This window comes from Tetrao urogallus (genome assembly GCF_951394365.1).
Source record: "Tetrao urogallus genome assembly, chromosome: 32".
Lineage (NCBI taxonomy): Eukaryota > Metazoa > Chordata > Aves > Galliformes > Phasianidae > Tetrao > Tetrao urogallus.
Window position 1 is genome coordinate 436660 of NC_136845.1, and position 16825 is coordinate 453484.

The 16825-nt window shown below is 55.8% G+C and overlaps 1 protein-coding gene across 1 annotated transcript in view; it reads right to left on the minus strand.

The window, feature by feature from the left end:
• Positions 1 to 9269, minus strand: part of LOC306956578 (cyclin-dependent kinase 16-like) — a gene marked incomplete at both ends in the record, with an annotated part of 13231 nt that extends 3962 nt beyond the window's left edge. Inside the window, 8 exons of the mRNA XM_079547854.1 lie at positions 736 to 859; positions 1537 to 1599; positions 2786 to 2880; positions 3886 to 4000; positions 4937 to 4993; positions 5782 to 5892; positions 7396 to 7523; positions 9161 to 9269. Of these exons, the coding sequence (XP_079403980.1) occupies positions 736 to 859; positions 1537 to 1599; positions 2786 to 2880; positions 3886 to 4000; positions 4937 to 4993; positions 5782 to 5892; positions 7396 to 7523; positions 9161 to 9269 (802 nt within the window). The remainder of the gene's footprint in view (positions 1 to 735; positions 860 to 1536; positions 1600 to 2785; positions 2881 to 3885; positions 4001 to 4936; positions 4994 to 5781; positions 5893 to 7395; positions 7524 to 9160) is intronic.
• Positions 9270 to 16825: the final 7556 nt, after the last annotated feature.

Here is a 16825-nt window from a genome sequence, read left to right on the forward strand (position 1 = left end):
GGTCCTCTATAGGATTTTTGTGGTCTCCTACAGGATTCGGGGTCCGCGATAGGATTTTGGGATCCCCTGTAGGATTTTGGGGTCCCCTATTAGGATTTTGGGGTCCCCTATAGGATCCTACGAGGATTTGGGGTGTGAAATAGAATTTTGGGACCCTGTATGGAACTTTTGAGTCCTTCCCCTTATACGATTTTGGGGTCTGCTATGGACACCATGGGGTTCGAGTGTCCCCTATGGGATTTCAGGGTCCCCTACCAAACCCTATGGGGTTTTTGGGCTCTTCCCTATAGAACTCAGGGTCCGCGATGGAATTTTGGGGTCCCCTATAGGATTTAGGGTCCCTGATAGGATTTGGGGTACCCTATAGGATATGAGGTTCCCTGTAGGATCTTGGGGTCTCCTGTAAAATTTTGGGGTCCCCTATAGGATATGATCTCCCCTGTAGGATTTTGGGGTCCCCTGTACGATTTTTGGAGTCCCCTGTAGGACTTGGGGTGCCCTATAGGATTTTGGGGTCCCCTGTAGGATTTGGGGTCCCCGACAGGATTTTGGGGTCCCCGACAGGATTTTGGGGTCTCCTATAGGATTCGGGCTCCCCTATGGGATTTTGGGGTCCCCTACCAAACCCTATGGGGTTTTTAGGGCTCTTCCCTATAGAACTCGGGGTCCGCGATGGGATTTTGGGGCCCCCACAGCCTTATAGGATTTCGGGGTGCCCCCCAGCCGCCCCCCTACCGAAGTCGGCCAGCTTCAGCTCCCCTCGCCGACTCAGGAGGAGGTTTTGGGGTTTCAGGTCCCGGTGCAGCACTTTGTGGCGGTGACAAAAGGCCAAACCCCGCAGCAGCTGGAACAGGAACAGCTGCCCCCCCCCGACCCCCGGCCCCGGGGCACGCGCCTTGCACGCCTTGCACGCCCCTGGCACACGCGCCGCCCCACAGCCCCCCATGACCCCACGACCCCACAGAGAAACCACACTTGCAATCCCGACGGCTCCCATCCTTGCACGCCCCTTGCACGCCCACAACCCCCTCGCTCCCATCCTCAGACCCCCTGCACACCCCTGCACGCCTCACCCCCCCTTGCACACCCAACACCTCACATAACCCTTGCACACCCACCCACCCTCTTTGTCCTCTCCCCACACCCCTTGCATGTCCCATTGCACGCCCCTTGCACACCCAACCCCCCTGCACACCCCTTGCAAACGCCACAAACCCCTTTGGTCCCACCCCACACCCCTTGCACACCCCTTGCACGCCCACTACCCCCCCACTCCCTTCTCCAGACTCCCTGCACTCCTCACCCCCCCCTTGCACACCCAACACCTCACACAACCCTTGCACACCCACTCAACCCACCCTGTTTGTCCCCTCCCCAGGCCCTTGCACGCCCCTTGCACACCTACAGCCCCCCCGCTCCCTTCTCCAGACCCCCTGCGCACCCCTTGCAAACCCCACAAACCCCTTCGGTCCCACCCCACACCCCTTGCACCCCCCTTGCACACCCAACCCCTTGCACGCCCCTTGCACAACACACCTTGACGTTGTGCATGTTGATGAGGCTGCCGCAGTCGTCCAGGTACTGCTTCAGATCCCGGTCCTGAGACCCCCAAAAGAGGCAATAAAAAAAGGGATTTTGGGGGTCGCGTTTTTGGAAGGGGGGATTTTTGGGGTGATTTGGGGGCGTTTTGGGGTCTCGCTTTGGGGATTTGGGGGTTCTAAATTGGGGATTTGGGGCATCCGTGGAGGATTTCTGGGGTCAAATGTGGGGATGGTGGGGCTCTATGGAAGATTTTTGGGGTCACTTGGTCAGATTTTGGGGTCCCAGAGGGGATTTTTGAGGTGAAATTTGGGGATCTGGGGGTTCCAAATCGGGAATTTAGGGGTTGGATGAGGGATTTTTGGGGTCAAATGTGGGGATTTTGGGATTCTGAGGGGGATTTTTGGTGTCGAATGTGGGGGTTTTTGGGTTCTGTGGGGATTTTTGGGGTCAAATGTGGGGATTTTGGTGGTTCCATGGGGATTTTTGGGGTCACTTTTGGAGATTTCAGGGTTCTGTGAGGATTTCTGGGGTCACCCTTGGAGATTTTGGGGTGCCTGAGGGGATTTTTGGGGTGAAATCTGGGGATTTTGGGCTTCCAAATTGGGAATTTAGGACTTCTATGGGGGAGTTTGGGGTCAAATGTGGGGATTTTGGAGCTCCTTAGGGACACTGTTCACGATTTTGGGGTTCCAAAGTTGGATTTTTTGGGTTCCATGGGGGATTTTTGGGGCCATTTTTCAAGATTTTGGAGCTCCAGATCTCAAATTTTGAGTTTCCTAGAGGGATTTTTGAGGTCACTTTCCAAGATTTTGGGGTTCCAGATGCGCATTTGGGGTTCCGTGTAGAAGTTTTTGGGACACTTTTGGAGATTTTGGGGTCCCTGGGGGTGAAATTTGGGGGTGAAATTTGGGGATTTGGGGGTTCCAAATTGGGAATTTAGGGGCTGGATGAGGGATTTTGGGGTCAAATGTGGGGATTTTGGGGTTCTGTGGGGATTTTTGGGGTCAAATGTGGGAATTTTGGGGTTCTGTGGGGATTTTTGGGGTCAAATGTAAGGATTCTGGGGTTCTACGGAGGATTTTTGGGGTCACCCTTCATGATTTTGGGGTTCCAAGGTTGGAATTTTGGGGTTCCATGGGGGGATTTTCTGAGGTCACTTTTGCAGATTTTTGGGTTCCAGAGTTGAATTTTTGGGATTCCAGAGGGGAATTTGGGGGCATTTTGGGGTTTTTTGGGGGCTCACCAGGTACTCGAAGACGAGCGTGAGGCAGCTCTGCGTGTGAATGATGTCGTGCAATGTCACGACATTGGCGTGCTTCAGGTCCTTCAGCAGCGACACTGCGGGGAAAACAGTCGTGAAAACCCTCGTGAAAAGAGCCCTCGTGAGACCCCCCCTCGTGAGAACCCTGGTGAAAACCCCCTTGAAAAACCCATAAAGCCCTCAGAACGGTGCGAGACCCCAAACCCTCGTGCAAACCCTCGCACTGCCTTGAAGTGCCTCTAAGGAGCCCCAAAAATTGTACAAGAGACCCCAAGCCCTCGTGCAAAGCCCCCCCATGCTTGTGTCAGAACTGCCAGCGCCCCAAACCCTCGTGCAAAGCCTCACACCACCTTGAAATGCCCTCTAAGGAGCCCCAAAAATGGTGCTACAGACCCCAAACCCTTGTGCAAACGCTCAAAGTGTCTGAAGGGCCCCTCAAAATGGCGCCACGGACCCCCAAACCCTCGTGCAAACCTCCAAAGCCCCCTGAAAAGCCTCCAAAAAGCCCCCCAGAATGCTGGATTGACCCCAAAACCCTCGTGTAAATCCCCAAAGCCCATTGGAAAGCGCCTCAAAAGTCCCCACAAATGGTGCAAAACCCCAAAGCCCCTTGAAGTGCTGCTAAAGAGTCCCTCAAAAAGGATGCAGGAGACCCCAAGCTGTGGTGCAAACACCCAAACCCCTGTGCAAAGTCCCCCAGGAGCCCCTCAGAATGGTGCAAGAGCCCCAAAACCCTCGTGCAAAACCCCAAATCCCCTTGCAATGCCCCCAAGGAACCCCTCCAAATAGTGCAAGAAGCTCCAAGCCCTGGTGCAGAACCCCAAAGTCCCCCGCAAGTCCTCCAAAGAGCCCCTCAAAACGGCGCCAGGGCCCCCAAACCCTCGTGCAAAGTCCCCCCGTCCTCATGAAGCCTCCTCAACCCCTCGTGCAAAACCCCAAATCCCGTTGCAATGCCCGTAAAGAGCCCCTCCATGGTGCAAGAGACCCCAAGCTGTGGTGCAAACGCCCCAACCCCCGTGCAAAGTCCCTCCGGAGCCCCCAAAGCGGTGCGGGAGCCCCCAGGCCCAGTGCAAGGCGCCCACCCTCGCGGATGGCCGTGCAAGGCGCCCCCTCCTCGTGCTCCAGGCGAATCTCCTTGAGGGCCACCAGGTTCTCGGTCAGCTTGGAGCGGCCCTTGTACACGGTGGCGTAGGTGCCCTGCGGAGGACAACAGCGGGAACAGGGCTCAGCAGGGGGCCGAGGTGACACCGCGAGGGGGGCGAAAGGGACAAAAAGGGACGCTGAGGGGACGCTGATGGGACACGGGGCTGAGCGAGCTCACAGCGGTGACACGAGGGTGACACAAAGAGCCGGCAGTGACACGGGGGGGGACAACGGGGACACAAGCGTGACTGGCCCAATAGTGAGCCAATAGTGAACCAATAGTGACACAAGTGTGACTTGCCCAATAGTGAGCCAATAGTGACACAAGTGTGACTTGCCCAATAGTGAGCCAATGGGGACACAAGGGTGACCCAAAGACCCAGCAGCGACACAGTGGGGACACAAAGTGACACAAGTGTGACTGGCCCAATAGTGAGCCAATAGTGACGCAAGTGTGACTGGCCCAACAGTGACACAATGGGGACACAAATGTGACACAAGTGTGACCCAATGACCCAGCAGTGACACAGTGGGGACACAATGGGGACACAAGTGTGACTGGCCCAACAGTGAGCCCATCGTGAGCCAATAGTGACACAAGTGTGACCCAAAGACCCAACAGTGACACAATGGGGACACAACAGGGACACAAGTGTGACTGGCCCAGCAGCGAGCCAATGGGGACACAATGGGGACACAAGGGTGACTGGCCCAATAGTGAGCCAATAGTGAACCAACAGTGACACAAGTGTGACCCAATGTCCCAACAGTGAGCCAAGAGTGACCCGAAGTGACACAATGGTGACCCAACAGCGACCCAACGACCCAACAGCGCTCCAACAGTGACCCAGTGGCGACCCAAGGTGACAGAAGGACCCAACAGTGACCCCGCGGTGACAAAACGGTGACAAAACGGTGACACAATGGTGACACAATGGTGACCCCACAGTGCCCCAAGGAGCCCCACTGCGCGCTCACGGCTCCACTCACCTCTCCCAGTTTGTCCAGTTTGACGTATGTCTCCAGTTTGCCAAAGCCGATCTCCGACTGTGGGGGGACAGCGAGAGTGGGATCATACTGGGATGGACTGGGAGGGACTGGGATGGATTGGGAGGGACTGGGAGGGAGTGGGAGGGGACGGGGATGGACTGGAAGGGGACTGGTAGGGACTGGGATATACTGGGAGGACACTGGGATGAACTGGAAGGGAAATGGGATGGACTGGGAGAAACTGGGATATACTGGGAGGGAACTGGGATGCACTGGGAGGGCACCGGAATGTATTGGGATGGACTGGGAGGAAACTGGGATGGACTGGGAGGGACTGGGAGAGACTGAGATGTACTGGTAGGGACTGGAGGGAGCTGGGAGATACTGGAATGCACTGGGAGGGACTGGGATACAGCGGTACGGACTGGGACAGACTGCGGTGCATTAGGAGGTAACTGGGATATACTGGGATGAACTGGGATATACAGGAATGGACTGGGACACACAGGGCTGTACTGGGCGTTATGGGATCATACTGGGATCTACTGGGCCATACTGGGCTGTGCTGGGCCATACTGGAATGCAATGGAACGTACTGGGCCGTACTGGGATTGACTGGGCTGTACTGGGCCGTTCTGACCCATACTGGGCTATAATGGGGCGCACTGGGACATACTGGGCTGTACTGGGATTGACTGGGCCGTACTGGGATTGACTGGGCCGTACTGGGCCACACCGACCCATACTGGGCTGTACCGGGCCGTACCGGTTTCTACCGGCCCGTACCGCCCCATACCAGTTCCTACTGGTCCGTACTGGTTCGTACTGGTTTGCAGGGGACGCACCAGCGAGACACGGCGCAGGCGGCGGCTGAGCGGGGACGGCAGCACCAGGCGCTGCAGGCAGCCCTCGGGGAGCCGGATGTCGGCCGGCAGCGAGAGCCGCTTGTTGATGTCCTGCGGGCAGCCAGACCCCAAACCCTGAGACCCCCGACACCCCCTGAACCCCCCGAACCCCCAAAGACCCCCCAGGACCCCCTAAGGTGCCCCAAATCCACCCCAAACCCCACAAATCCCCCCATGGGTCCGTCCAAATTCCCCAAGAACCCCCAAGACCCCTCCCCCCAAATCACCCCAGGACCCCACAAAAAGACCCCCCAGGACCCCCCTAAAGCCCCCCAAACCCCCAAGACCCCTCAAATCCCCCCAGAGGCCCCCTGAGACCCCCCAAAATCACCCCAAATTCCAATCAAGACCCCCAAGACTGACCCAGGACTCCCAGGACCCCCCCAAATCCCCCAATATCCCCCCCAAGACCCCCCAAAATCCCCACAAGGCTCCCCCCAGATCCCCACCAAATCCCCCCAAGACCCCCTAGGACCCCCCTAATCTCCCCAAGACCCCAAAACAGACACCGAAGACCCCCCAACACCCCCCCAAATGCCCCCAGGACCCCCCAAATCCCCCATTATCCCCCCAAGGCCCCCAAAATCCCCGCAAGACTCCCCCCAGATCCCCCTCAAATCCTCCCAAGACCTCCCAGCACCCTCCCAAATCCCCCCCAGGACCCCCAAAATCCCCCAATATCCCCCCCAAGACCCCCCAAAATCCCCACAAGGCTCCCCCAAAAATCCCCCTCAAATCCCCCCAAGACCCCCTAGGACCCCCCACATTTCCCCACGACCCCAAAACTAACACCCAAGACCCCCTAAAACCCCACCAAATCTCCCTAATGCCCCCCCCAGGACCCCCTCAGAACCCCTAAAATCATCCCAAATTCCCCTAGAGCCTCCCAAGACCCCCAAAATCACCCCAAATTCCCCTCAAGACCCCCAAGACAGACCCAGGACTCCCAAGACCCCCCCAAGTCCCCCAGTATCCCCCCAGGACCCCCCAAAATCCCCGCAAGGCTCCCCCACATCCCCCTCAAATCCCCCAAGACCCCAAAACAGACACCCAAGACCCCCCAAACCCCCCCCAAATCCCCCCAGGACCCCCCAAATCCCCCTGAAATCCCCCCGAGACACCCTAGGACCCCCAAATCCCCCAGTATCCCCCCAAGACCCCCTTAAAGCTCCCTAAATCCCCCCAAGACCTCCCCAACATCCCCCCAAAATCCCCCCCAATTCCCCTCTAAGTGCCCCTAACACCCCCCAAACCCCCCCCACCCAAATCCCCCCCAGGGCTCCTCAAATCCCCCAATATCCCCCCAAGCCCCCCCAAATCCCCCTCAAATCCCCCCAAGACCCCCTAGGACCCCCAAATCCCCCAGTATCCTCCCAGGACCCCTCTAAAGCTCCCTAAATCCCCCCAAGACCCCCCCCACATCCCCCCAAAATCCCCCCAGAACCTCCCCAGATCCCCCTAATCCCCCCCAAAATCCCCCTCTAAGTGCCCCTAACCCCCCCCCCCCAAGCCCCCTCAAATGCCCCCAAGACCCCCCCCCAAAATCCAGCCCACCTCACTGGGCACCCTTGGGTGCTGCCTCAGTCGCACCCTGACCGGTGAGGCCACCTCATCCGAGGACGTCCCCGAGGGGGGGTCACTTTCCCCATCCGACCCCATCCGCCCCTCATCCGGCCCCGCTTCTGTTTTTTTTTTTTGGGGGGGGGGGGGGGGAGAGGAAGACCCCAAAACATCAGCCACCCCATAACGAGCAACAGCCGCCCCCATAAATCAGCCAATCCCAGCTGACGGGGATCCCGAAATCCCAAAGGAGGGGCCCCAAAATTGCAGCCCAGGGACCCCAAAAGCTGCAAAAGGACCCCAACATTGGAACCGTGTGACCCCAAAATCCCACAGGGACCCCAACATTCCAACCCAGGGACCCCAAAATTCAGATCAGAGACCCAAAATCCCATTGGGGGACCCCAAAATTGCAACCCAGGGACAACAAAATCCCATTAAGGACCCCAAATCCCATAGGAACCCATAGAATCCCATAGGGGACCCCAAAATTGCAACCCAGGGAACCCAAAATCCCATAGAAATCAGAATCTTATTGGGGGACCCCAAAATTCCTACCCAGGGACACCAAAATCCCATAGAATCCCATAGGAGACCCCAAAATCCCACAGAGGACCTCAAAATCCCACAGGAGACACAGAATCCCATTGGGGGACCCCAAAATACATACAGGGGACCCCAAAATCCCACAGGAACCAGAGAATCCCATTGGGGGACCCCAAAATTCACACCAGGGACCCCAAATCCCTTTGGAAACCATAAATGCCAGTGGGAAATCCCAAAATTCCAACTCAGGGACCCCAAAATTCATGTTGGGGACATTTGGGGACAGATATGGGATGGAGGGACATGTCTGGGGACATGTAGGGACATCTGAGAACTGATCCGGGATTTGGGAACACATTTGGGGACATCTGGGGACAGATATGGGATTTGGGGACACACTGGGGTCAGATTTGGGGACATTTGGGGTCACAGTGGGGTAGGGGGGCACATTTGGGGACAGATTTGGCAGTTGGGGACACATTGGGGTCACATTTGGGGACATTTGGGGACAGATTTGGGATTTGGGGACACATTGGGGTCACATTTGGGGACATTTGGGGACAGCTGGGACACTGCGGGCACAGATGGTGGCACAGCGGGGAGCTGGGCTCTCTTAAAGGGCCAGGCGTGCCTGAAAGCTCGACCCCATTGATCTTAAAGGGACAGGGACCCTAAAAATGCCAGGTCCGGAACTCTTAAAGGGCCAGAGTTCTCTTAAAGGGCCAGTGCTTCTTAAAGGGACAGCCTTGTTGATGTTAAAGGTACAGATCCGCCTCTTAAAGGGACAGGAACCCATTTAAAAGGACTGCAGCTCCTCAAACCTCAATCCCAGGGCCATATAGCTCTCTTAAAGGGCCAGACTCCTTCTTAAAGTGCCAGACCTCCCAGCTTTAAAAAGCCATACTTGACACTTAAAGGGCCACACCCTCCCCTCTTAAAGGGGCAGACACCTCCTTAAAGGGCCAGACTTCTACTTAAAGGACCAGAGCCCCCTTAAAAAGCCATACTCCCCACTTAAAGGGCCAGACACTCTTTAAAGGGCCACCAACTCCCTTGAAAGGGCCAGACATGCCCTTAAAGGGCCAGACACTCTTTACAGGGCCAAACAGTGCCTTAAAGGGCCAGACTCCTCCTTAAAGGGCCAGACACCCCAATAAAGGACCACCAAACCCCCTTAAAGGTCCAGACCTCCCCCTTAAAGGGCCAGACTCACCGCTGTCGCTATTGGGGCCGTCTCGGGTTTCCCCCAGACTCTTTTCGGGGCCACGCCCCCCCCTCAGCGTCATGGAAAGCTGCCGCTTGATCTTCTTCATCCGGTCCATGGCGCGACCCTATAAGTTGTAGGGTGGGGAAGACACAAAGTTATGGGGTCACTCAACCCCAAACCCCATAAGGAACATCCCCTCCCCGCCCCTTCCCACCCTAAAAAACGACAGACCCCATAATGCTGAGAGTCAGCCTAAGTGGGGGGCGATCCCCTCCCTACACCCCAAAACCTCTATGGGGGCTCTATGGGATCCAAGCCTTTGGGGTCTGTATGGGGTTCCAATGCGGTCTCTATGGGGTGTAAGGCTTTGGGGTCTCTATGGGGTCCCTATGGGATCCAAGGTTTTGGGGTTTCTATGGGTCCTATGGGGTGTGAGGCTTTGGGGTCTGTATGTGGTCTGTATGGGGTCTTTATCGGACCCAATACTTTGGGGCCTCTATGGGGTCTCTACGGGGTCTCTATGGGATCTGAGGCTTTGGGGTCTCTATGGGGTCTCTATGGGTATCTGAGGTCTCTATGGAGTCTGAGGATTTTGGGATCTCTATAGGGTCTCCATGTGGACTGAAGGTTTTCAGGGCTCTATGGGGTCTCTATGGGGTCCCTATGGGAATTCTGTGGCATCTCCATGGGTTCTCTATGGGGTCTCCATGGGATCCGTATGGGATCTGAGGATTCTGGGGTCCCTATGGGGTCTCAATGATGTCTGAGGGTATGGAGTCCCTATAGGTTCTGTACAGGCTCCCTACAAGATCTCTATAGGGTTTCTGAGGGGTCTGAAGGTTTTGGGGTCTCTACGGGGCCCCATAGGGTCTGCGGCTTTGCAGTCCCTATGGGGCCCCCATGGGGTCTCTATGGGGTCCCTATGGGGGTCTCTATGTGGACTGAAAGTTTTGACGGTGTCTACAGAGGTCATCTTTATTGGAGTCTCTATGGGGTCCCTATGAGGTGCGAGGGTTTGGGGTCTCTACGGCGTCCCTATGGGGTACTTCTCGGGTCTGAAGCTTTGGGGTCTCTATGGGGTCTCTATGGGATCTCTGTGGGATCTCTGTGGGGCCCCATGAGGTCTGAAACTTTGGGGTCTCTATGGGATCTTGGTGGGATCTCTATGGGGCCCCATGAGGTCTGAGGCTTTGGGGCCTCTATAGGGTCTGAAATTTTTGAGATCTCTATGGAGTCCCTACGGGGTGGAAAACTTTGGGGTCTCTATGGAGTTTGAGGCTTTGGGGTCTCTATGTGGTCTCTATGGGGTCCCTATGGGGTCCCTACGGGATTCGAGACTTTGGGGTCTCTATGGGGTCCCTATGGGGTCTCCACAGCGTGTGACGGATTTAGGGTCTCTGCAGGTCTAGAGTCTCCCTAGGAGTTTCTATGGGGTGTGAGCATTTTGGGGTCTCCATAGGGTCTCTATGGGATGCCTATGGGATCTCTATGGGGCCCCATGGGGTCTGAGGCTTTGGGGTCTGTATGGGGTCTCCATAGAATCTGAGGGCTTTGGGGACTCTATGGGTCTCCATGGGTCCCTGTGGGTCTCTATGGGTCCCTGCGGGATTTCTATGGCTCTCTATGGGATTTCTTGTGTCCCTATGCCTCTCAATGCCTCTCTATGGGATTTCTATGGGATTTCTACGGCTCTCAATGGGTCCCTATGGTTCTCTAGGGATTTCTATGGCTCTCGATGGGATTTCTGTGGCTCTGTATGGCTCTCTATGGGTCCCTATGGGATTTCCATGTGTTCCTCTGGCTCTGTATGGCTCTCTATGGGTCCCTATGGGTCCCTACGGCTCTCTGTGGGTCCTTATGGGACTTCTATAGTTCTCCATGCGTCTCAATGAGTTGCACGGAGAGCTATAGAATGATGTGATTTCTAAGAGTCTCCATGCGATTTCTGTGGGTCCCTGTGGGTCCTCGTGGGATTTCTATGTGTCCCTATGGCTCTCAATGGTTCCCTATGGGGCCCTATGGGATTTCTATGTGTCCCTATGGTTCTCAATGGATCTCTAAGCGGTTTCTATGGCTCTCAATGGGCCCCAATAGGATTTCTCTGGCTCTCTATGGGTCCCTGTGGGATTTCTATGGGTCCCTATGGCTCTCTACGGGTCTCAATGGGTCCCTATGGGATTTTTACATGCCTCCACGGAATTCCTATGTGTCCCTATGGCTCTCAGTGGCTCTCTATGGGTCCCTACGGGTCTCTGTGGGATTTCTATGGCTCTCAATGGCTCTCAGTGGGTGCCTATGGGATTTCTAGGGCTCCCTATGGGTCCCTATGATTCTCCATAAGATTTCTATGGCTCTCTATGGGTCCCTATGATTCTCTATGGGATTTCTATGGCTCTCTATGGGTCCCCATGATTCTCTATGGGATTTCTAGGGGTCTCTATGGGTCCCCATGATTCTCCATGGGATTTCTATGGCTCTCTATGGGTCCCTATGATTCTCTATGGGATTTCTATGGCTCTCTATGGGTCCCTATGATTCTCTATGGGATTTCTAGGGGTCTCTATGGGTCCCTATGATTCTCTATAAGATTTCTAGGGGTCTCTATGGGTCCCCATGATTCTCCATGGGATTTCTATGGCTCTCTATGCGTCCCTATGATTCTCTATGGGATTTCTATGGCTCCCTATGGGTCCCTATGATTCTCTGTGGGATTTCTAGGGGTCTCTATGGGTCCCTATGATTCTCCGTAAGACTTCTAGGGGTCTCTATGCGTCCCTATGATTCTCTATGGGATTTTTATGGCTCCCTATGGGTCCCTATGATTCTCTGTGGGATTTCTAGGGGTCCCTATGGCTCTCAATGGGTCTCAATGGCTCTCAATGGATCCCAGCGTTTCTCAGTGATGCTTCCGGTCCCTCCTTCCCTCCGCTCCCGGTTCCCCCGCTGCCTCCGTTACCGCCTCAGCTCCTCTCCCGGTCCCGGTAGTCCTCAGCCATGGCGGATCCGGGCCCGACCCCGCGGGCGGTTCCGGTGGGGCCGGGCCGGTCCGGAGACAGGAATGGCGGCGGCGCCGGAAGCGGCGCAGAAATGACGTCACCACTGTGCGTCAGAAACCGGAAACGGAAGGCGTGGCTTATGTCCCGGCCGCGCCCTTCTTACCCTTTACCGCAATGGGAGAAATGAGGGCGGAAGTGGCTTCTAGACCGGAAGTTGGTCAGCTCGGGAAACGGATATCGAGCGCGGTGGTTCCGCCGGCAATTGAGTTCCCCCTCTTTAATGTGGCGCGAATCCCGCAGCTCCTTAATCCGGATTTACGCCCACTTTACTCCGGATTTACTCCGGATTTACACCCCTTTACCCCTCCCACCCCCCCTTCACTCCCCACTCACTTCCCATCCTGGATCCACCCCCTTTACTCCACATTTACACCCCCCTCACTCCAGTTTTACTCCAGGTTCACTTCATTCCGCATTCACACCACTTTACTCCGGATTTACTCCATCTCTAATCCGGATTTACTCCCAGTGTATTCCAGCTCCCATCCCCACTTACACTCCCAATCACAGACCCACTCCCTTTACTCCACATTTACACCCTCTTTACTCCGGATTTATTCCGGATTTACACCCCCTTTACTCCTCCTATTCCCACTTCACTCCCCATTCACACCCCCATCCTGGATCCGTCCCCTTTGCTCCACATTTACACCCCCCTTACTCCAGTTTTGCTCCAAGTACATTCCACATTCACACCCACTTTACTACGGATTTACTCCCCCTTTACTCCCACTGCACTCCATATTTACTTCCAAAATAATCTACATTTATTCCACATTGACTCCAACTTAACTCCACATTTACTCCTCATTTACTCCATTTTACTCCAGGCTTACTCCCAAATTACTCCACATTTACATCACTCCACATTTACTCCACATTTTCACCCACAGTTTTCAACATCTGCTCCATACTGTCTTCCACGTTTACTTCCAATTTACTCCACATTTTCTCCACATTTCCTCCCACATTGCTCCAGGTTTATTCCCACATCACATCCACTCCACATTCACCCCATATTTTCTCCCACATTTACTCCCCCTTTACTCCACGTTTACTTCCAATTTAACGCACATTCAGTCCACTCACGTTGCTCCACATTTCCTCCCACATTTACACCACTTTTACTCCCAAATCACTTCAATTCTTGACGGGTTACGCCATCACAAAAACACATAAATCCATCACGCCTTCGTTGTTATCATCAGCAACGCTGTCCGTTAAGTAGCCCACACCGTTCAGTTGACACTACAGCAGCGAAGGAAGGGGGGGGTATCTCGTCTCCGCCCAGGCTCAGCAAACATCGCCTCCGCTCGTCCCAGACACGAACTGCGGGCTGGAAATCTCACGAGCAATGAAAGCTCCGGCTGTGAGGCTTCCCGCACAGCGCTTCGCCGCAGATCCCACGGCCGCCCCCCCGGAGCGCGGCACGCAGCGCAGCGCAGCCCGTCCTGCGGCCGCCCCCCGCCCCGCGTCATCACGGCGGCGGCTCCGCTCCGCCCGGCGGCCCGGTCCAGGCAGCCCGACCGAGCCCGGAACTCCTCTTCCGTCACGACCACGGACGGCTGCCTTCCGACGGGACGGGGCTCGACCTTTGCTGGGCTCCGCTGCTCCGTGTCCCCCACGCTCCCCTCCTGTCCCCTCCCCTCCCCCGGTGAAGGTCGCTCCGAGCGGCGCCGTCGGCGCCGTCACCTCCCAGGCTGCTGCTGCCGGGATGTGACGGCGCTCAGCGCTGCGGGCCGCTCTGCGCACAGACGGAGCCGTCGGTGCCTCTGCCAGGAGAACGGCCGACTTCTTCCCAGCAGAGCAGGTGAGAACGAGCGAGGCGCGGCGCGTCACCCACCGTGGGCACGGCGTTGCCATCTGCAGGAGGAGCGGAGCGGAGGAGCGTCCCGGCTCTGCCTTCCCCGAGGGCTGCGCGCCCTGCCCGCTTCCATACCGGCGGTGGAGGCGGTGCTCCGGCAGGCTGCGCTGCTGGCAGCTGGGTCTGCGCTGAGGCTCGGTGCGTGCGGGTGCTGGGGGCTGCGCTTAGAGCGTTCCTCAACGAGCTGGGGACTCGACGAGCTGGGGGCTCAACAGAGCTGGGGGCTCAACGAGCTGGGGGCTCAACGAGCTGGGGGCTCAACAGAGCTGGGGGCTCAACAGAGCTGGGGGCTCAACGAGCTGGGGACTCAGCAGAGCTGGGGGCTCAACGAGCTGGGGGCTCAGCAGAGCTGGGGGCTCAACGAGCTGGGGGCTCAACGAGCTGGGGGCTCAACAGAGCTGGGGGCTCAACGAGCTGGGTGCTTTTCTGCACGTCCCTGGCGATTTTCTCTTTACCATTTTCTAGCAGTTCTTCGCAGCCCGTCCCCCTGGTGGTTCCAGGCAGTTCAAAGCCCCCCGAGGCGGCACAGGCTGTCCCTGATGTATTTCTCCGCTTGCTTTACCGCCGGGACCAACTCCTTTTTCCCATTTCTCCAGTTTCTTGGCCTGCAGCTAGCTTAGATGATAAGCAGACGTGCTGCTGCTGCTGCTGCTGCTGCACCGCCTGTTCAGAGGAAGGTCCTTTAATTACAGCGTTTCTTTGTGGAGTCAAGGAGCTTAGTCTGTGTGCCATAGAGGCAGGTGGGTGCCAGCAGGAACATCGCAGCTCCCACCCCATGCAGCAGCAGAAATGGAGCTGAGGATTTCGATATGGGGAGGAGGGCGCAGAGGACGCGCTGCCGTCTCCCTGTTTCTCTGGGGCTGGGATCAGTGTTTGGATCGGAGGAGCGGGCCCCAAGGCCATCCATTTCAGTCACTGAGACCTGAGTGCTTTTCAGGATGGTTTACAATTGCAGAGGAGCGTTTGGCGCGCGTTTCTGGTCCGGAAGCCAGATTTGGTACACAACGATTTGTCCCATTTCAGCTTTAACTCCTTGCTGTCTGAACTGCACGCCCAGCTTCCCGGAATGGAATTGGGTCGGCACCAACATTTGTGTTCGGATATTTATGAAAAAGGCTTTCCCAGGTGGTCCGTAGGATATCTGGCATTAACATGAACGTGTGGCTGTCGCCGTTCGTTCACAGATCATCTTTTTCCTGGGGCAGGAGCGGCCAAAGCCTTTGGGCATCCTTTGTTCTGACCTCAGGCCATGCTGCTCCTCTGCTGGTGGTAGACAGGGGAGCTGGGAAGCCGCTTTCCTTTCTCTGCTGGCCCTGAAAGTGCAGGAGCTGAAATGCTCTCCTTTCCTTCACTCTTAGCCAGCATCTGCAACGCTACAATTAGGCTGAAAATAATGGCAGGAGGCTGATTAAGAACGACGCCCCTAGGAATGCCCGGGGTTCATGTTTTCTGTTTGCTTCTTTGGTTTTCTGCAGGATCAATCACTCCACTTTCAGGCGTTTGTCCGTAATACTTCAGACTGATTTTCCTTTGCTTTAGTTTCTGTCCCCTGCTCCTGTTTATTTCAGTTCTCCTTTGCTTCGTGTTGCAACTCCCAAACTTGGCGTTTTCCAGACACCACCTCTCGCCTTTCATCCTTGTGTGGCCCCTAATGGTTGTCACGGGTGGCTCCAAATGCAATATGTGCTCCTAAGGGGGATGCAGGACTCTTTATTAATGTAATACAGATACGCTGTAGTGATTTAACAGCGCCTGGACAGGAGTGGAGACGGCTGAATCCACTCGGTTACTTGCTGCACAGGGTTAACACGCACCTACAGACGGCCCTGCTGTTCAGTCACGAGGCTCAGGGTTGACCTTGCTTTCTCAACTAGAAGCACAAAGGCAAGGAGCCTTTGCAGCAGGCGGATCCACTGCTGTGCCAGGTCTTGATCAGGGCTGATGTCTATGGGATGGTATGCCAGTCTAAGAAATAACCCTAGAGAAGCTCTCAAAGCTTCAGTGTAACCACGCGTCTCTTGCAGAAGATCAGCATCGGCGAGGCGTTTTGACGTCAGGGTGCAAGAGATCTCAGTGCAGGACCTCGGGAGGCAGCTCTGGTCGAAGGGAGATTCTGCTGTGCAGCCTGCTGCTGTGCAAGAACTGCAGGGGCACTTGGGCTGCCATCCATTTGGGGTAAGGTGACCGACTCCTTGCCATGCTGTGTCTGTGGTCTGATGCACTGTCATGGTTCTCTGTTTTGTTTTTTTTTTTATTTGGGGTTTCAGTATTCCACATCAAAACATCATGCAATGTACGGGGCATTAAAGTGTCACTGCCCCAGTCCCAGGTTCCCATCCCTGTACATTACAGCAGTCACGGGATCTGGCCCTGCCGGGTGGGGGTCGCTCTCTGGCTGCCTTGCAGTGGGTGCTGGAGGTGCTTTCCTGGCCGTTCCAAGCTTTTCAGGTTTGACTCGGTCCCGGGAACTCTCTCTCTCATCTTGTCTGATTTATTAATCTCAATTTCAATTAATTGTATTGTGTTTTGTTATCTTGTATTTCGGTATTATAGTAAAATAAGTTTTCCTCCATAGATTGTTGCCACTGTTCTTTTCTTCCCTTCCTTCCTTCCCATTTTTGTGGCACTGGGGTGGGGAGGGAGGGCAGAGGCCTGTCGCCTCCCTGTCACGGACATCGATTGATCTGGTCAACTCTGTGACAGATTTTGGTGGAGAATGCAGGCAGAGCTGCTTTTTAGCTTTTAGAACGA